At 43.3% G+C, this 22413-nt stretch overlaps 1 protein-coding gene across 1 annotated transcript in view; it reads right to left on the bottom strand.

Annotated features, from left to right (window-relative positions):
- The window catches only part of LOC117335085 (focadhesin-like), a 393213-nt gene that overhangs the window by 47641 nt on the left and 323159 nt on the right, over positions 1-22413 (bottom strand). The window contains 3 exon segments of the mRNA XM_033895005.1: positions 3276-3402; positions 3404-3418; positions 22159-22293. Coding sequence (XP_033750896.1) covers positions 3276-3402; positions 3404-3418; positions 22159-22293 — 277 coding nt within the window.

Raw genomic sequence — 22413 nt, 5'->3', positions numbered from 1 at the left:
CCCGGATACTGGCATCACTCTCAAATCAGGCCTCAGTATCCACATAAATGTCCTCCCCGGATACTGACATTACTCTCATATCAGGTCTCAGTATCCACATAAATGTCCTCCCTGGATACTGGCATCACTCTCAAATCGGGTCTCAGTATCCACATTAATGTCCTTTCCGGATACTGGCATCACTCTCAAATCGGGTCTAAGTATCTACATAAATAACCTCCCTGGATACTGGCATCACTCTCAAATCGGGTCTCAGTATCCACATCAATAACCTCCCGGGATACTGGCATCACTCTCAAATCGGGTCTCAGTATCTACATAAATGTCCTCCCTGGATACTGGCATCACTCTCAAATCGGGTCTCAGTATCCACATAAATGTCCTCCCCGCATACTGGCATCACTCTCAAATCGGGTCTCAGTATCCACATAAATGTCCTCCCCGGATACTGGCATCACTCTCAAATCGGGTCTCAGTATCCACATAAATGTCCTCCCCGGATACTGGCATCACTCTCAAATCGGGTCTCAGTATCCACATAAATGTCCTCCCCGGATACTGGCATCACTCTCAAATCGGGTCACAGTATCCACATAAATGTCCTCCCTGGATACTGGCATCACTCTCAAATCGGGTCTCAGTATCCACATAAATGTCCTCCCTGGATACTGGCATCACTCTCAAATCGGGTCTCAGTATCCACATAAATGTCTTCCCTGGATACTGGCATCACTCTCAAATCGGGTCTCAGTATCCACATAAATGTCCTCCCCGGATACTGGCATCACTCTCAAATCGGGTCTCAGTATCCACATAAATGTCCTCCCCGGATACTGGCATCACTCTCAAATCGGGTCACAGTATCCACATAAATGTCCTCTCCGGATACTGGCATCACTCTCAAATCGGGTCTCAGTATCCACATAAATGTCCTCCCTGATACTGGCATCACTCTCAAATCAGGTCTCAGTATCCACATAAATGTCCACCCTGGATACTGGCATCACTCTCAAATCAGGTCTCATGCAGTATCCACATAAATGTCCTCCCTGGATACTGGCATCACTCTCAAATTAGGTCTCAGTATCCACATTAATGTCCTTTTCCGGATACTGGCATCACTCTCAAATCGGGTCTCAGTATCTACATAAATGTCCTCACTGGATACTGGCATCACTCTCAAATCGGGTTTAAGTATCTACATAAATAACCTCCCTGGATACTGGCATCACTCTCAAATCGTGTCTCAGTATCCACATAAATGTCCTCCCTGGATACTGGCATCACTCTCAAATCGGGTCTCAGTATCCACATAAATGTCCTCCCCGGATACTGGCATCACTCTCAAATCGGGTCTCAGTATCTACATAAATGTCCTCCCTGGATACTGGCATCACTCTCAAATCGGGTCTCAGTATCTACATAAATGTCCTCCCCGGATACTGGCATCACTCTCAAATCGGGTCTCAGTATCCACATAAATAACCTCCCTGGATACTGGCATCACTCTCAAATCAGGTCTAAGTATCTACATAAATGTCCTCCCTGGATACTGGCATCACTCTCAAATCAGGTCTCCGTATCTACATAAATGTCCTCCCCGGATACTGGCATCACTCTCAAATCGGGTCTCAGTATCCACATAAATAACCTCCCTGGATACTGGCATCACTCTCAAATCAGGTCTCAGTATCTACATAAATAACCTCCCCGGATACTGGCATCACTCTCAAATCAGGTCTCAGTATCCACATAAATGTCCTCCCTGGATACTGGCATCACTCTCAAATCGGGTCTCAGTATCTACATAAATGTCCTCCCTGGATACTGGCATCACTCTAAAATCGTGTCTCAGTATCCACATAAATGTCCTCCATGGATACTGGCATCACTCTCAAATCGGGTCTCAGTATCCACATAAATAACCTCCCTGGATACTGGCATCACTCTCAAATCGGGTCTCAGTATCCACATAAATGTCCCCCTGGATACTGGCATCACTCTCAAATCGGGTCTCAGTATCCACATAAATAACCTCCCTGGATACTGGCATCACTCTCACTCTCAAAACAATGTTACTTATCTTCTTGTGTAATATTGTATGTCTTAATATCATAATAACAAAGCCAATCATTCTTTTACCAGTGGAAATATTGATAAAAAGTCGCAGTATCTTACTCAAAGAACAACACATTTTGTTAATGTCTTCAATTATTGTTTTATTTATCAAAATTTAATCTGAAAAAACAAGGTATTATATAGCCATACAAATATCCCCTTAGTGTACCTACAATTCAACAGTAGCGTCAATAAGAAGTTACTGGGCTTTAGCAGTTACCTGAGTAATAATAGGCATTTAATGCATCTCATCCCTGTGACCTTGAACAAAAATTAACGGTTATAAGTCACTTAAACTAGAACACAGTACAGGCCCAATATCAGGTTTCTGCAAGGGCCTCTTGATTATCTAGAAGAATTCATTTAAAGATTTCAACGCATTTGACCCCTGTCGCCTTAAAAGTAGGTCAAGGTCATTCATTTGAATATACTTGATAGCCTTTCATCACAGCATTGGTACCCTTGGAGTCTTGGTTATTGAGAAGAAGTTGTTTTAAAAATTTTAACACATTTGACCCCTGTGACCTTTAAAGTAGGTAAAAGTCATTTCTTTGAACAAACTTGGTGGCCTTTCAACACAACATGCTACAGGCCCAATATCAGGTCTGTGGGCCTCTTAGTTATTGAGAAGTATATGTAGTCAAAAAATTGAATAGTGTATGGACATTTGACGCATGACGACAGACAAAGGGCAATTACAATAGGTCACCTTGACTTTCTCTGACCGAAAACCATAAATTCAAACTGAGAAATGATACATTTTATAAATGCATGATGAGTGATAAAATGCAATCCTGGATATATAAATTCCATGCAAGCGTTTTCTTCGAGGTAGCTCTGAATAAGTACAAGTGGAATCTGCCAAACAGAATTTCAGCTATTTTACTAATACCAATTTTCTATTTATAGCACAAAGACCTTGACCTTTGACATCTGGACCCGAAACAGAATCCCAAGGTTCTCTTTACTGTAACCTTACTAGATCAATCCTCACTGATTGTACTGAATCAATATCTGATCATTATGATTTTTTTTTTAAATATTTAGTAGAGTTTTAGAGTATTACATGTGACATTATACTCAAAATGATATACATAAAAAAAAATTAATTATCAACCTCCACAAAGATCAGTAAACTACATATATTTAAACATTACCTGGCAGGACTTGGGTAGGCAGAGTCTTCAAAAGTCTTGTATAACATAGGCCTGGTACTAACGGGAACATGTCATCTACAGATATATCGCGTTCCTCTTCACAGGGACATCTGTTCTGCTTGTTGCCTCAAATCTTCTGTCACCTACACAAATAGACAAATACTTTGGTCAGATAAACTTTTCTCCCTTCTAATTGTTTTGTGTGGTAATTGAGAAGTTTTCTGAATTTTTGATCTAATTAAATGAATAGCTAAACAAACTCTAGTCAAAATTTCAACAAAGAGGCAAAACTTCAACAACAAGAGCTGTCAGAAAACATCAAAGCTCATTAAGCAGACTGACATTCAGAAAGGATGATTAACTGCAAATTAATAACCAAAATATGTACAGAAAATACACTCAATGAGTATATAACATTAAATTTTTCAGTAATACTTTTTAGCTGTGTCAGATTTCTATGGAAACGATATACCCACTTACGGTTCTTGCGTTCAAAAAAGTTTTGTGATCAGTTGGCTCAGAAAGCTGGGTTCTCTATTATAGAACAAACCTACACTCTTACTAGAATTGTCACAGAAAGCTGGGTTCTCTATTATAGAACCTACACTCTTACTAGAATTGTCACAGAAAGCTGGGTTCTCTATTATAGAACCTACACTCTTACTAGAATTGTCACAGAGGGCTGGGTTCTCTATTATAGAACCTACACTCTTACTAGAATTGTCACAGAAAACTGGGTTCTCTATTATAGAACAAACCTACACTCTTACTACAATTGTCACAGAAAGCTGGATTCTCTCTTATAGAACAACCTACACTCTTACTACAATTGTCACAGAGGGCTGGGTTCTCTATCATAGAACCGACACTCTTACTAGAATTGTCACAGAAAGTCGGGTTCTCTATTATAGAACAAACCTACACTCTTACTAACGTTTTGATAAATGTAACCTACTTTTTATGATAGGAGTTTACGAGAGAGTTCTCCATCAGAGCTATCAGTCAACAGTAAAGAAAGGTCGGAATATTTTTTTATTGTCCTGGAGCAATCAGTGATTAAGTTTATCAGGATCTTTGATTTACAAGATAAGGGCATCAATATTAAACATAAAAAAATGCTAAAGTACACGAGCTCCAGAAAATAATTAAGTGAATGGAAATCATTAGTGTTTAACAAACTTAAGATATTCATTTTATGCACCTTTTCTGACAGCACTAAAAGACTCAAATATCAAGCTGCTAACTCAATTTGTAAATTAGACAGCACTAAGACGCAATCAACACACAAAAAAGATTTTGTCTGAAGTCTCTGGTCACACTACATTTGTACCAGAGTCAAAAGTAAAAGGTCTTAGTTACAAGAGGAAAAGGTCTAAGAGGCCTGTACTGGTATCAATAGGGCATGTAGTTACAAGAGGAAAAGGTCTAAGAGGCCTGTACTGGTACTATTGGGGTATGTAGTTACATGAGGAAAAGGTTTAAGAGACCTGTATTGGTATGATCAGGGTTTGTAGTTATGAGAGGAAAAGGTCTAAGAGACCTGTATTATTGGGGTATGTAGTTACACGAGGAAAAGGTCTAAGAGGCCTGTACTGGTATCATTGGGGCATGTAGTTACAAGAGGAAAAGGTCTAAGAGGCATGTACTTGTATCATTGGGGCATGTAGTTATAAGAGGAAAAGGTCTAAGAGGACTGTAATAGTATCATTGGGGTATGTAGTTACAAGAGGAAAAGGTCTAAGAGGCCTGTAATAGTATCATTGGAGTATGTATTTACAAGAGGAACATGTCTAAGAGGCCTGTATTATTGGGGTATGTAGTTACATGAGGAAAAGGTCTAAGAGGCCTGTACTGGTATCATAGGGGTATGTTGTTACAAGAGGAAAAGGTCTAACAGGCCTATACTGGTATCATTAGGGCATGTAGTTACAAGAGTAAAAGGTCTAAGAGGCCTGTACTGGTATCATTGGGGAATGTAGTTACAAGAGGAAAAGGTCTAAGAGGCATGTGCTGGTACCATTGGGGTATGTAGTTATAAGAGGAAAAGGTCTAAGAGGACTGTAATAGTATCATTGGGGTATGTAGTTACAAGAGGAAAAGGTCTAAGAGGCCTGTAATAGTATCATTGGAGTATGTATTTACAAGAGGAAAAGGTCTAAGAGGCCTGTACTGGTAATGGTATCATATGGGTATAAATATAATGGTATTATTGGGGCATATAGTTATAAGAGGCCAGTTGGGCCTGTATCACTCACCTAGTGAGCCTAGTAAAAACCAAGGATCTGATTGCAACCTTATCAAAAGGTCATAATTGTATATTCCATTCATTGACAAAAAAAATGTCTTCTGTGCAGGTATTAAGGGCTTAAATTGAATATGGGGATTTATAGCAAATTCTTTAAAATCCTTTTGAGGATTTGCTATATTTACCCTATTGGGCCCCACCCCTCACACCCCTGTTAGGCTAAATCAATGGTTCATACAAAGTTGCCAAAATTGGTATTCCCTATTCCACTCATAGCTGTAGACACATTTCTTGGACACCATCATTTATCATGTGATCTACTTTGTAAAAGGAGCTGCCTTCACCTCAATACACATCCTCGATTATGTATCGTGTAAGTAAAATGGTCAGGTGACTGCCCTTCTTATAAACAACCCTATATTGGAAACCCAACACTACCAAAAATTAATTAACATTGATTATCTAAATATCTATATAATTGTGATGAATATTTTATTTTTAAGGAAGCTGTTTTTTTTTATACATGTTTAGATTTACAAGGTATGAATTTCAGCACTTTTCCAGAACAGACCCCAATTCCAGCACTTTTCATCATCTGAGTGAACCATGTTGATGCTGAAAATTTTGATAATAAAATAACGATCAATTTATTGAGATGGTGATTTTATTGACCAAACCATGTTTTATGGTGATCATCAAAATAGACTCAGACATACTTCCGACATTTTTAGTATAGAAATCATTATCTAGAGTTATCAATGAAAATTTCATTATGATTTAAAAAAATGTTTTTTTAACTTCAGTTAGATACTCTAGCAAATGTAGTAAACATTGGGGTACCTTAATAAACTGATAGATAAACGAGAGAAAATATATGAGATAACAAAGAGAAAAATATATGAGATAACTATATGCTGTACAACACTTAGTGGAGCTGTGATTAGCTGTATAAATTTTGTATAATGTTTGATATCATCTTCATTTCATCACATATATGTGACCTCACAAAAGAAAGCAGCATTGTGAAAATATCATCCTTTTATAGTTTATATAAAGAGATATAAGAGACCCAGAGGGTGTCTATCAGGCCACCTATATATTTCAGTGACTAAATTAATATTCACCTTTGAACTCAAATGGTATTGACCTTTCACCCAGTGACCTTATGAACTTTGGTCAGTTGACTCCTTGCTTTATGAATTCTGACCAACATAATATTCTTATGTGAAGATACAATTTGACCTGGACATTTTGGCCAAATGCCCTAATGACTGTGACCTTTGAACTTGATTGTTGAATATGTTCAGTATTTATTTTTGTGAACTGAACATCTTGACCTTTCGTGAAATTTTGGCAATAAATTATCAAGCTTAACAGCTCAACCTAAATTTGTGGATGGACAGACAGCTGGACAGACAGGCAGACGGACAGACAGCTGGACAGGCAGGCAGATGGATTGCTAAAGGCACCTGTATCTCTGATATTGGGACTTTGAATTAAGACAAAATCTATCATTCCTAAAAAGAATAATATTTCAAAGGTTTATAATTAGCTAAATTTCCTGTATTGGGCCCTATATCCTTCAAGGCTCTCAGACTCATAATCTATACAAAATGTATTTCACTTAACCCAGGGTTGGTTCACACTGAATTTGAACAGAACCCTGTCATTGTAACAGAAGGATTTTGAAAATCTTGCAATATTTTCCCTTTTGGGCCCCGGCCTTCAGAACCTTGGGAGTCAGCTTCACCATTTGTACAGTTTTGAATCTCCACAACTAGCGATGCTTCCTGTCTAATAAGATTGAATTCCAATATGTGCTTAAGAAGAAGAAGTCATTTGAAACAAAGAGGCCCATGGGCATTAAAGTTCACCTGATAGAGTTTCGAAATATTTCTTCAAATTTGACCACTTTCTACCCTGCTCAGGGGCAAACATGAAACCCCTGGGTCATGAAATTCACAATTTTGGTAAAGCACCTTAAGACCCTTCCATTTTTGAAATTTCAATCAATTTGACCCCTTTTGGTCCCCGCCCCTCAGTCCCCTGGGGGGTGGGGACCATATAATTCATGATTTTTGTTGACTTTTGGCCATGGAAGGTTTCTGCAAAATTTGGTTAAAATTGGTTCAGAGGTTAGATATTGAAAATGTAAATTGTTTATATGGACGAACGACACGAATGAAGGAGGACAAAAGGTCGTTAGAATACATGTAGGTCACGAGTCTTTGTCTCAGGTTTCCTAAAAATTATTGACGCATGGACAATGGACGATAGATGGACTAATGACCAGGAACACCATAGTAAGACATCAGCTCATCTTGGTCCTTCAGACAGAAAAAACATTAACAGAACAAAAATTTGAAAACAAATGAAACTAACAAAAAATACAAATTACAAAAGATTGTGATTTCGGAAAGTGTCATATAAAAGACATCGTACAGTCATACCTTTGAACTTAATCTCATACTAATGCAATAATTTTAGCAGGAAATCAGAATTCTGCTATTTTTTTTCCCCGTTATAAAAATAGTCCCATTTCCTCGTGAGATAATTGATCTCCATCACGATGTCATAAACCCCAACACCTGTATTAACAGGTGATTAAACTGTAACACAAACCATCAGCCTATTGATGAGTCACCAGTTATCTCCCCTGAACACAAAAGGTCTTCAATTTCAACACAACATTCTCACAACCCTGTATCATTATAAAAATTCACCCGAAACAACAAAGACAGTGATGATTTTATAGCCATCCATTTGAAATGTTGTTTTTTACATTTGTATCCAGTTTCAGGAAATTACTGGGATAATTGAGAATATTTCTGATCAAGATAATTTACTTTCAGTTCTTTGAAACTGGGGACTTCAAAAGTATGTTCTATTTGACCTTGTTGTAGCATTAATGTAGAAATTAATGATAGACAATTACTTTGGATATAACAATGTAAAAAAAGAAATGGGATGCAATTTCACAGTCATCAAAAATAATGTTGTTTTTATGACAGAAACTAACTAAAGCTCAAATTATTTTTTGAAAAGAAACTACCTACATATTTGTGGATATGTCATATGGGAATTAACACAGTTAATGAAGGCACTTCAAATAATGCCTTTTCCTGGTGTTTTCAAAACCTTCTGTACCTGTCAAAACCCAATACAATCTTACAATTCTTGGTTATATCACTAATTCTAGTAGACAACAATGGAAATTCAATGAAACCATACCCTGAGTAAGATAAAACCATGCTTAATGTAAGAACTGGCAGTTCAAAGTATTGAAAATTGAGCTCAGAAAACCTTTTTTATGTAGGTTAAAATGTAGGTCAGTGGCCTACTTTTGAAAAATGACACATTGTCTCACCTAGATGAACACATGCCCCAAGTATCAAAGCTCTAGTGACAAGTAGTCTATACATAGGAGATAGTGTCCAAACAAGATACAGTACAAAAGAATGGAAGGAAAGACTGGAGGATACTGTGTTTTTTAATTAACCAACATATCAATGCAAATTTGTTTTTTTCCCCTTTTTCCTTTATATTTTTAGAGACCTATAAGCCTGCAAAATTAAGTTTTCTTAGTTTTTACACAGGTTTTTTTGTTTTGTTTACAGAAGACAGTTTAATCCCCCAGACATGAATACACTGGAAGGCTGACAATTAAGGTTGGGGTCTTGGGATCAGGCTTCAAAATATAGGCAAAGTCCCCACACTAGAGGACTCTCACTGTCACACAACCCCCAAGGCAGAAGGAAAGTTGGCAGACTCTCACTCGCCACACAACCCCCAAGGAAAGTTGGCAGACTCTCACTTGCCACACAACCCCCAAGGAAGAAGGAAAGTTGGCAGACTCTCACTGTCACACAACCCCCAAGGCAGAAGGAAAGTTGGTAGACTCTCACTCGCCACACAACGCCCAAGGCAGAAGAAAAGTTGGGAGACTCTCACTCGCCACACAACCCCCAAGGAAAGTTGGCAGACTCTCACTCGCCACACAACCTCCAAGGCAGAAGGAAAGTTGGCAGACTCTCACTCGCCACACAACCCCCAAGGCAGAAGGAAAGTTGGCAGACTCTCACTCACCACACAACCCCCAAGACAAAAGGAAAGTTGGAAGACTCTCACTCGCCACACAACCCCCCAAGGCAGAGGGAAGTTGGTAGACTCTCACTCGCCAACACAACCCCCAAGGCAGAAGGAAAGTTGGTAGACTCTCACTCGCCACACAACCCCCAAGGCAGAAGGAAAGTTGGTAGACACTCACTCGCCACACAACCCCCAAGGAAAGTTGGTAGACTTTCACTCGCAACACAACCCCCAAGTCAGAAGGAAAGTTGGCAGACTCTCACTCGCCATACAACCCCCAAGGAAGAAGGAAAGTTGGCAGACTCTCACTCGCCACACAACCCCCAAGGCAGAAGGAAAGTTGGTAGAATCTCACTCGCCACACAACCCCCAAGGAAAGTTGGCAGACTCTCACTCGCCACACAACCCCCAAGGAAGAAGGAAATTTGGCAGACTCTCACTCGCCACACAACCTCGAAGGCAGAAGGAAAGTTGGCAGACTCTCACTGTCACACAAACTCCAAGGCAGAGGGAAGTTGGCAGACTCTCACTGTCACACAACCCCCAAGGAAAGTTGGTAGAATCTCACTCGCCACACAACCCCCAAGGCAAAGGGAAGTTGGCAGACTCTCACTGTCACACAACCCCAAAGGCAGAAGGAAAGTTGGTAGACTCTCACTCGACACACAACCCCCAAGGCAAAAGGAAAGTTGGAAGACTCTCACTCGCCACACAACCCCCAAGGCAGAAGGAAAGTTGGTAGACTCACTCGCCACACAACCCCCAAGGCAGAAGGAAAGTTGGTAGACTCACTCGCCACACAACCCCCAAGGCAGAAGGAAATTTGGTAGACTCTCACTCGCCACACAACCCCCAAGGCAAAAGGAAAGTTGGTAGACTTTCACTCGCCACACAACCCTCAAGGCAGAAGGAAAGTTGGTAGACTCTCACTCGCCACACAACCCCCAAGACAAAAGGAAAGTTGGTAGACTCTCACTCGCCACACAACCCCCAAGGCAGAAGGAAAGTTGGTAGACTCTCACTCGCCCCACAACCCCCAAGGCAGAAGGAAAGTTGGTAGACTTTCACTCGCCACACAACCCTCAAGGCAGAAGGAAAGTTGGTAGACTCTCACTCACCACACAACCCTCAAGACAAAAGGAAAGTTGGTAGACTCTCACTCGCCACACAACCCCTAAGGCAGAAGGAAAGTTAGCAGACTCTCACTTGCCACACAACCCCCAAGACGGAAGGAAAGTTGGTAGACTCTCACTCGCCACACAACCCCCAAGGCAGAAGGAAAGTTGGTAGACTCTCACTCGCCACACAACCCCCAAGACAAAAGGAAAGTTGGTAGACTCTCACTCGCCACACAACCCCCAAGGCAGAAGGAAAGTTGGTAGACTCTCACTCGCCACACAACCCCCAAGGCAGAAGGAAAGTTGGTAGACTTTCACTCGCCACACAACCCTCAAGGCAGAAGGAAAGTTGGTAGACTCTCACTCACCACACAACCCTCAAGACAAAAGGAAAGTTGGTAGACTCTCACTCGCCACACAACCCCTAAGGCAGAAGGAAAGTTAGCAGACTCTCACTTGCCACACAACCCCCAAGACGGAAGGAAAGTTGGTAGACTCTCACTCGCCACACAACCCCCAAGGCAGAAGGAAAGTTGGTAGACTCTCACTCGCCACACAACCCCCAAGGCAGAAGGAAAGTTGGTAGACTCTCACTCGCCACACAACCCCCAAGGCAGAAGGAAAGTTAACAGACTCTCACTCGCCACACAACCCCCAAGACAAAAGGAAAGTTGGTAGACTCTCACTCGCCTCACAACCCCCAAGGCAGAAGGAAAGTTGGTAGACTCTCACTCGCCACACAACCCCCAAGGCAGAAGGAAAGTTGGTAGACTTTGACTGTCACACAACCCCCAAGGCAAAAGGAAAGTTGGTAGACTCTCACTCGCCACTGAACCCTCAAGGCAGAAGGAAAGTTGGTAGACTCTCACTCGCCACACAACCCCCAAGGAAAGTTGGCAGACTCTCACTTGCCACACAACCCCCAAGGAAGAAGGAAAGTTGGCAGACTCTCACTGTCACACAACCCCCAAGGCAGAAGGAAAGTTGGTAGACTCTCACTCGCCACACAACGCCCAAGGCAGAAGAAAAGTTGGGAGACTCTCACTCGCCACACAACCCCCAAGGAAAGTTGGCAGACTCTCACTCGCCACACAACCCCCAAGGCAGAAGGAAAGTTGGCAGACTCTCACTCACCACACAACCCCCAAGACAAAAGGAAAGTTGGAAGACTCTCACTCGCCACACAACCCCCCAAGGCAGAAGGAAAGTTAGGTAGACTTCGCACTGCCACACAACCCCCAAGACACGGAAGGCAAAGGAAGTTAGGCAGACCTCTCACTCGCCACACAACCCCCAGGACAGGAAGGAAAGTTGGTAGACTCCACTCGCCCACAACCCCCAAGGCAGAAGGAAAGTTGGGTAGACTCTCACTCGCCACACAACCCCAGGCAGAAGGAAAGTGGCTAGACTCTCACTCGCCACACAACCCCCAAGGCAGAAGGAAAGTTAGCAGACTCTCACTCGCCACACAACCCCCAAGCAAGAAGGAAAGTTGGTAGACTCTCACTCGCCACAAAACCCCCAAGGCAGAAGGAAAGTTGGGACTCTCGACTCGCCACACAACCCCAAGGCAAAAGGAAGTTGGTAGACTCTCACTCGCCACACAACCCCTCAAGGCAGAAGGAAAGTGGTAGACGCTTCACTTCGCCACACAACCCCCAAGGAAAGTTGGTAGACTCTCACTCGCCACACAACCCCCAAGGCAGAGGAAAGTTGGTAGAATCTCACTCGCCACACAACCCCCAAGGCAGAAGGAAAGTTGGTAGACTCTCACTCGACACACAACCCCCAAGGCAAAAGGAAAGTTGGAAGACTCTCACTCGCCACACAACCCCCAGAAGGAAAGTTGGTAGACTCTCACTCGCCACACAACCCCCAAGGCAGAAGGAAAGTTGGTAGACTCTCACTCGCCACACAACCCCCAAGGCAGAAGGAAAGTTGGTAGACTCTCACTCGCCACACAAACCCCCAAGGCAAAAGGAAAGTTGGTAGACTCTCACTCGCCACACAACCCCCAAGGCAGAAGGAAAGTTGGTAGACTCTCACTCGCCACACAACCCCCAAGGCAGAAGGAAAGTTGGTAGACTCTCACTCGCCACACAACCCCCAAGGCAGAAGGAAAGTTGGTAGACTCTCACTCGCCACACAACCCCCAAGGCAGAAGGAAAGTTGGTAGACTTTCACTCGCCACACAACCCTCAAGGCAGAAGGAAAGTTGGTAGACTCTCACTCGCCACACAACCCCCAAGACAAAAGGAAAGTTGGTAGACTCTCACTCGCCACACAACCCCCTAAGGCAGAAGGAAAGTTAGCAGACTCTCACTTGCCACCCAACCCCCAAGACGGAAGGAAAGTTGGTAGACTCTCACTCGCCACACAACCCCAAGGCAGAAGGAAAGTTGGTAGACTCTCACTCGTCCACACAACCACCAAGACAAAAAGGAAAGTTTGGTAGACTCTCACTCGCACAACAACACCCCCAGGCGAAGGAAAGTTTGGTAGACCTCTCCTCTCGCTCACAACACACCCCCGGCAGAAGGAAAGTTTGGTAGACTTTTCACTCGCCACACAACCCAACCCTCAAGGGCAGTAAGGAAAGTTGGTGAACTCTCACTCACCACAACAACCCTCAAGACAAAGGAAAGTTGGTAGACTCTCACTTCGCCACACAACCCCTAAGGCAGAAGGAAGTTAGCAGACTCTCACTTGCCACAAACAACCCCCAAGACGAAGGAAAGTTGGTAGACTCTCACTCGCCACACAACCCCCAAGCAGAAGAAAGTTGGCAGACTCTCACTCGCCACACAACCCCCAAGGCAGAAGGAAAGTTGGTAGACTCTCACTCGCCACACAACCCCCAAGGCAGAAGGAAAGTTGGTAGACTTTCACTCGCCACACAACCCCCAAGGCAGAAGGAAAGTTGGTAGACTCTCACTCACCACACAACCCTCAAGACAAAAGGAAAGTTGGTAGACTCTCACTCGCCACACAACCCCTAAGGCAGAAGGAAAGTTAGCAGACTCTCACTTGCCACACAACCCCCAAGACGGAAGGAAAGTTGGTAGACTCTCACTCGCCACACAACCCCCAAGGCAGAAGGAAAGTTGGTAGACTCTCACTCGCCACACAACCCCCAAGGCAGAAGGAAAGTTGGTAGACTCTCACTCGCCACACAACCCCCAAGGCAGAAGGAAAGTTAACAGACTCTCACTCGCCACACAACCCCCAAGGCAGAAGGAAAGTTGGTAGACTCTCACTCGCCACACAACCCCCAAGGCAGAAGGAAAGTTGGTAGACTCTCACTCGCCACACAACCCCCAAGGCAGAAGGAAAGTTGGTAGACTTTGACTGTCACACAACCCCCAAGGCAAAAGGAAAGTTGGTAGACTCTCACTCGCCACTGAACCCTCAAGGCAGAAGGAAAGTTGGTAGACTCTCACTCGCCACACAACCCCCAAGGCAAAAGGAAAGTTGGTAGACTTTCACTCGCCACACAACCCTCAAGGCAGAAGGAAAGTTGGTAGACTCTCACTCGCCACACAACCCCCAAGACAAAAGGAAAGTTGGTAGACTCTCACTCGCCACACAACCCCCAAGGCAGAAGGAAAGTTGGTAGACTCTCACTCGCCACACAACCCCCAAGGCAGAAGGAAAGTTGGTAGACTTTCACTCGCCACACAACCCTCAAGGCAGAAGGAAAGTTGGTAGACTCTCACTCACCACACAACCCTCAAGACAAAAGGAAAGTTGGTAGACTCTCACTCGCCACACAACCCCTAAGGCAGAAGGAAAGTTAGCAGACTCTCACTCGCCACACAACCCCCAAGACGGAAGGAAAGTTGGTAGACTCTCACTCGCCACACAACCCCCAAGGCAGAAGGAAAGTTGGTAGACTCTCACTCGCCACACAACCCCCAAGACAAAGGAAAGTTGGTAGAATCTCACCCGCCACACAACCCCCAAGGCAGAAGGAAAGTTGGTAGACTCTCACTCGCCACACAACCCCCAAGGCAGAAGGAAAGTTGGTAGACTTTCACTCGCCACACAACCCTCAAGGCAGAAGGAAAGTTGGTAGACTCTCACTCACCACACAACCCTCAAGACAAAAGGAAAGTTGGTAGACTCTCACTCGCCACACAACCCCTAAGGCAGAAGGAAAGTTAGCAGACTCTCACTTGCCACACAACCCCCAAGACGGAAGGAAAGTTGGTAGACTCTCACTCGCCACACAACCCCCAAGGCAGAAGGAAAGTTGGTAGACTCTCACTCGCCACACAACCCCCAAGGCAGAAGGAAAGTTGGTAGACTCTCACTCGCCACACAACCCCCAAGGCAGAAGGAAAGTTAGCAGACTCTCACTCGCCACACAACCCCCAAGACAAAAGGAAAGTTAGTAGACTCTCACTCGCCTCACAACCCCCAAGGCAGAAGGAAAGTTGGTAGACTCTCACTCGCCACACAACCCCCAAGGCAGAAGGAAAGTTGGTAGACTTTGACTGTCACACAACCCCCAAGGCAAAAGGAAAGTTGGTAGACTCTCACTCGCCACTGAACCCTCAAGGCAGAAGGAAAGTTGGTAGACTCTCACTCGCCACACAACCCCCAAGGCAAAAGGAAAGTTGGTAGACTCTCACTCGCCACACAACCCCCAAGGCAGAAGGAAAGTTGGTAGACTCTCACTGTCACACAAACCCCAAGGCAGAGGGAAGTTGGCAGATTCTCACTGTCACACAACCCCCAAGGCAGATGGAAAGTTGGTAGACTCTCACTCACCACACAACCCCCAAGACAAAAGGAAAGTTGGTAGACTCTCACTCGCCACACAACCCCCAAGGAAAATTGGCAGACTCTCACTCGCCACACAACCCCCAAGGCAGAAGGAAAGTTGGTAGACTCTCACTCGCCACACAACCCCCAAGGAAAGTTGGCAGACCCAGGCAGAACCAGGCAGAACCAGGCAGACTTTGCGAAGGAGCATGGACGATGAAATGAAGACAGCTGGTATGACATTGGCCGAACTGAAGAGAGTCTCTCAAAACCGTGTCTGTTTGAGGAGTCATTAGATCTAGGATTAAGGATGATGGTGGTAAAGATATTAGCACAGATCATTATCCAAGTAGATTCACCTTTATTGATTGATACCTTGTTCAATCAACTGGCTAAATTCGAACACTGATAACTCTGATGACATGACCTTATTTTAAGTTAAAGTTGGATACCAAGTTTTTGCTCCTAATATCACCTGTGAACTGATAGTATACTTACATGTCGGGGAAGGTAGGACACCTGTCAACTGATAGTATACTTACATGTTGGGGAAGGTAGGACACCTGTGAACTGATAGTATACTTACATGTCGGGGAAGGTAGGACACCTGTCAACTGATAGTATACTTACATGTTGGGGAAGGTAGGACACCTGTGAACTGATAGTATACTTACATGTTGGGGAAGGTAGGACACCTGTCAACTGATAGTTTACTTACATGTTGGGGAAGGTAGGACACCTTGAACTGATAGTATACTTACATGTCGGGGAAGGTAGGACACCTGTCAACTGATAGTTTACTTACATGTTGGGGAAGGTAGGACACCTGTCAACTGATAGTATACTTAAATGTCGGGGAAGGTAGGACACCTTGAACTGATAGTATACTTACATGTTGGGGAAGGTAGGACACCTGTCAACTGATAGTTTACTTACATGTTGGGGAAGGTAGGACACCTGTCAACTGATAGTATACTTACATGTCGGGGAAGGTAGGACACCTGTCAACTGATAGTATACTTACATGTTGGGGAAGGTAGGACACCTGTCAACTGATAGTATACTTAAATGTCGGGGAAGGTAGGACACCTTGAACTGATAGTATACTTACATGTCAGGGAAGGTGGGACACCTGTCAACTGATAGTATACTTACATGTCGAGGAAGGTGGGACACCTGTGAACTGATAGTATACTTACATGTTGGGGAAGGTAGGACACCTTGAACTGATAGTATACTTACATGTCGGGGAAGGTGGGACACCTGTGAACTGAAAGTATACTTACATGTTGGGGAAGGTAGGACACCTGTCAACTGATAGTATACTTACATGTTGGGGAAGGTGGGACACCTGTGAACTGATAGTATACTTACATGTAGGGGAAGGTAGGACACCTGTCAACTGATAGTATACTTACATGTAGGGGAAGGTAGGACACCTGTGAACTAATAGTATACTTACATGTTGGGGAAGGTGGGACACCTGTCAACTGATAGTATACTTACATGTTGGGGAAGGTAGGACACCTGTCAACTGATAGTACACCTGTGAACTGATAGCATACTTACATGTTGGGGAAGGTAGGACACCTGTCAACTGATAGTACACCTGTGAACTGATAGCATACTTACATGTTGGGGAAGGTAGGACACCTGTCAACTGATAGCATACAGTGGAACTTCGTTAACTCGAAGTCGACGGGACCACGAAAAAACTTCGAGTTATCCGAGTGTTCGAATTAAGCGAGTTATCGTTTTTGGTGAAAAGTTTGGTCAATATTTGTCAACATTATATAATCATTATAACTTCGCTCTGTCGCACATCAGTTTAGTGTGAAGACTGGTCAATACATGTAAATATATATGTAATGTTTCGTTATGTCACTTGTAATTTGGTGTAGTTTTGCCGATATACAGTCACGATAAAGTTTCTTTCACTTTGATCGGCCTACTTACTTTTTATTGATAACCACGCCATTTCCATGTGTATTAGCACCGGAAGTTGGGCTGCGCATGTGCGTATAAAATGTTACTGTAACTGAGTTGGCGTTTTACCCGATTTAATAGACAGCACTGACCGTTACAGTTGTACTCTGAACACCTCGGCAGTAATAACGCTATTGTTTCAGCAGTTTAAAGATTTAATAGGCGCCGGTGACTGTGTCATTTCTACACCTGTAAAAACATCAGCCGGGTAGATCTACCGGTGTGTCAGAGATTAGTTCCGCTTGAGCGAACGGGTAGATGAGTTGTTGATGATCGTGTGTACTGATATCGGCGACTGCCTTGGGAAATTACCTGATGTAAGTAAAGCAGTACTTTTTATCACCAAGACTTGTTGTTATAAGATTCAACCGACAATTTCTTTTATGAATTTATGAAACACTTATAATAGCATTTAGGTTAGTAGTGCCGATATGTTCAGTATTACAAACGGAATTTAGCTCTTAAAAAATGTCGGCGTTTGCCACCGATCGACGAAACTTATACTTCGAGTTATTCGAACATTTCATGTAGGATTTTTATTGTTGGGACCAAATTTTTACTTCGTATTATCCGAGTTTTTCGAGTTATCCGAATTCGAATTATCCGAGTTTATTTTACTAAGATAAAGAGAGAATTCGGCCGGGACCGGCGAGGTACTTCGAGTTAAGCGGGGTATTTGAGTTATCCGAGTTCGAGTTAACGAAGTTCCACTGTACTTACATGTCGGGGAAGGTAGGACACCTGTCAACTGATAGTACACCTGTGAACTGATAGCATACTTACATGTTGGGGAAGGTAGGACACCTGTCAACTGATAGCATACTTACATGTCGGGGAAGGTAGGACACCTTGAACTGATAGTATACTTACATGTTGGGGAAGGTAGGACACCTGTCAACTGATAGTATACTTACATGTTGGGGAAGGTAGGACACCTGTCAACTGATAGTATACTTACATGTTGGGGAAGGTAGGACACCTGTGAACTGATAGTATACTTACATGTTGGGGAAGGTGGGACACCTGTGAACTGATAGTATACTTACATGTCGGGGAAGGTAGGACACCTTGAACTGATAGTATACCTGTGAACTGATAGTATACTTACATGTCGGGGAAGGTAGGACACCTTGAACTGATAGTATACTTACATGTCGGGGAAGGTAGGACACCTGTGAACTGATAGTATACTTACATGTTGGGGAAGGTAGGACACCTGTCAACTGATAGTATACTTACATGTTTGGGAAGGTAGGACACCTGTCAACTGATAGTATACTTACATGTCGGGGAAGGTAGGACACCTGTCAACTGATAGTATACTTACATGTTGGGGAAGGTAGGACACCTGTCAACTGATAGTATACTTACATGTCGGGGAAGGTAGGACACCTGTCAACTGATAGTATACTTACATGTTGGGGAAGGTAGGACACCTTGAACTGATAGTATACTTACATGTCGGGGAAGGTAGGACACCTGTCAACTGATAGTATACTTACATGTTGGGGAAGGTAGGACCTGTGAACTGATAGTATACTTACATGTTGGGGAAGGTAGGACACCTTGAACTGATAGTATACTTACATGTTGGGGAAGGTAGGACACCTGTCAACTGATAGTATACTTACATGTTGGGGAAGGTAGGACCTGTGAACTGATAGTATACTTACATGTCGGGGAAGGTAGGACACCTGTCAACTGATAGTATACTTATATGTCGGGGAAGGTAGTACACCTGTCAACTGATAGTATACTTACATGTTGGGGAAGGTAGGACACCTTGTACTGATAGTATACTTACATGTTGGGGAAGGTAGGACACCTGTCAACTGATAGTATACTTACATGTTGGGGAAGGTAGGACACCTGTGAACTGATAGTATACTTACATGTCGGGGAAGGTAGGACACCTTGAACTGATAGTATACTTACATGTTGGGGAAGGTAGGACACCTTGTACTGATAGTATACTTACATGTTGGGGAAGGTAGGACACCTGTCAACTGATAGTATACTTACATGTTGGGGAAGGTAGGACACCTGTGAACTGATAGTATACTTACATGTCGGGGAAGGTAGGACACCTGTCAACTGATAGTATACTTATATGTCGGGGAAGGTAGTACACCTGTCAACTGATAGTATACTTACATGTTGGGGAAGGTAGTACACCTGTGAACTGATAGTATACTTACATGTTGGGGAAGGTAGGACACCTTGAACTGATAGTATACTTACATGTTGGGGAAGGTAGGACACCTGTCAACTGATAGTATACTTACATGTTGGGGAAGGTAGGACACCTGTCAACTGATATACTGACATGTTGGGGAAGGTCGGACACCTGTCAACTGATAGTATACTTATATGTCGGGGAAGGTAGGACACCTGTCAACTGATAGTATACTTACATGTCGGGGAAGGTAGGACACCTGTCAACTGATAGTATACTTACATGTCGGGGAAGGTAGGACACCTGTCAACTGATAGTATACTTACATGTTGGGGAAGGTAGGACACCTGTCAACTGATAGTATACTTACATGTTGGGGAAGGTAGGACACCTTGAACTGATAGTATACTTACATGTTGGGGAAGGTAGGACACCTGTCAACTGATAGTATACTTACATGTCAGGGAAGGTAGGACACCTGTCAACTGATATACTGACATGTTGGGGAAGGTCGGACACCTGTCAACTGATAGTATACTTATATGTCGGGGAAGGTAGGACACCTTGAACTGATAGTATACTTACATGTTGGGGAAGGTAGGACACCTGTGAACTGATAGTATACTTACATGTTGGGGAAGGTAGGACACCTGTCAACTGATAGTATACTTACATGTTGGGGAAGGTCGGACACCTGTCAACTGATAGTATATTTACATGTTTGGGAAGGTAGGACACCTGTCAACTGATAGTATACTTACATGTTGGGGAAGGTAGGACACCTGTCAACTGATAGTATACTTACATGTTGGGGAAGGTAGGACACCTGTCAACTGATAGTATACTTACATGTTGGGGAAGGTGGGACACCTGTCAACTGATAGTATACTTACATGTTGGGGAAGGTGGGACACCTGTCAACTGATAGTATACTTACATGTTGGGGAAGGTGGGACACCTGTCAACTGATAGTATACTTACATGTTGGGGAAGGTGGGACACCTGTCAACTGATAGTATACTTATATGTCGGGGAAGGTAGGACACCTTGAACTGATAGTATACTTACATGTTGGGGAAGGTAGGACACCTTGAACTGATAGTATACTTACATGTTGGGGAAGGTAGGACACCTGTCAACTGATAGTATACTTACATGTTGGGGAAGGTGGGACACCTGTCAACTGATAGTATACTTACATGTTGGGGAAGGTAGGACACCTTGAACTGATAGTATACTTACATGTTGGGGAAGGTAGGACACCTTGAACTGATAGCATACTTACATGTTGGGGAAGGTAGGACACCTTGAACTGATAGTATACTTACATGTTGGGGAAGGTAGGACACCTGTCAACTGATAGTATACTTACATGTTGGGGAAGGTAGGACACCTTGAACTGATAGCATACTTACATGTTGGGGAAGGTAGGACACCTGTCAACTGATAGTATACTTACATGTCGGGGAAGGTAGGACACCTGTGAACTGATATACTTACATGTTGGGGAAGGTAGGACACCTTGAACTGATATACTTACATGTTGGGGAAGGAAGGACACCTTGAACTGATAGTATACTTACATGTTGGGGAAGGTAGGACACCTGTCAACTGATAGTAAACTTACATGTTGGGGAAGGTAGGACACCTGTCAACTGATAGTATACTTACATGTTGGGGAAGGTGGGACACCTGTCAACTGATAGTATACTTACATGTCGGGGAAGGTAGGACACCTGTCAACTGATAGTATACTTACATGTAGGGGAAGGTAGGACACCTTGAACTGATAGTATACTTACATGTTGGGGAAGGTAGGACACCTGTCAACTGATAGTATACTTACATGTCGGGGAAGGTAGGACACCTGTCAACTGATAGTATACTTACATGTCGGGGAAGGTAGGACACCTTGAACTGATAGTATACTTATATGTTGTGGAAGGTAGGACACCTGTCAACTGATAGTATATTTACATGTTGGGGAAGGTAGGACACCTGTCAACTGATAGTATACTTACATGTCGGGGAAGGTAGGACACCTTGAACTGATAGTATACTTATATGTCGTGGAAGGTAGGACACCTGTCAACTGATAGTATATTTACATGTTGGGGAAGGTAGGACACCTGTCAACTGATAGTATATTTATATGTAGGGGAAGGTAGGACACCTGTCAACTGATAGTATACTTACATGTTGGGGAAGGTAGGACACCTGTCAACTGATAGTATATTTATATGTAGGGGAAGGTAGGACACCTGTCAACTGATAGTATACTTACATGTTGGGGAAGGTAGGACACCTGTGAACTGATAGTATACTTACATGTTGGGGAAGGTCGGACACCTTGAACTGATAGTATACTTACATGTTGGGGAAGGTAGGACACCTGTCAACTGATAGTATACTTACATGTCGGGGAAGGTAGGACACCTGTCAACTGATAGTATACTTACATGTCGGGGAAGGTAGGACACCTTGAACTGATAGTATACTTACATGTTGGGGAAGGTAGGACACCTTGAACTGATCTGCTCTGTACATGGCAAGGGCCTGGAATGCAGCCCCGCAGACTTTTGCATTGTCACTAGTCGTATACAACCACAAGTTCATCACAGCATCTTCACAGAATTTCTATAAAAAAAAAAATGAATAAATAAATGAATGAATCAATAAATAAATAAAAAAAAAAAAAAAAAAACCCAACCAAAATACTTTTAAAATTGGCTGCCCTCACTGTTACCTCTACATCTA

This window comes from Pecten maximus, chromosome 9 (assembly GCF_902652985.1).
Source record: "Pecten maximus chromosome 9, xPecMax1.1, whole genome shotgun sequence".
NCBI classification, from domain to species: domain Eukaryota; kingdom Metazoa; phylum Mollusca; class Bivalvia; order Pectinida; family Pectinidae; genus Pecten; species Pecten maximus.
Note: the sequence above shows the minus strand (reverse complement) of the source record. Positions and strands in the feature narration are given on the sequence as shown.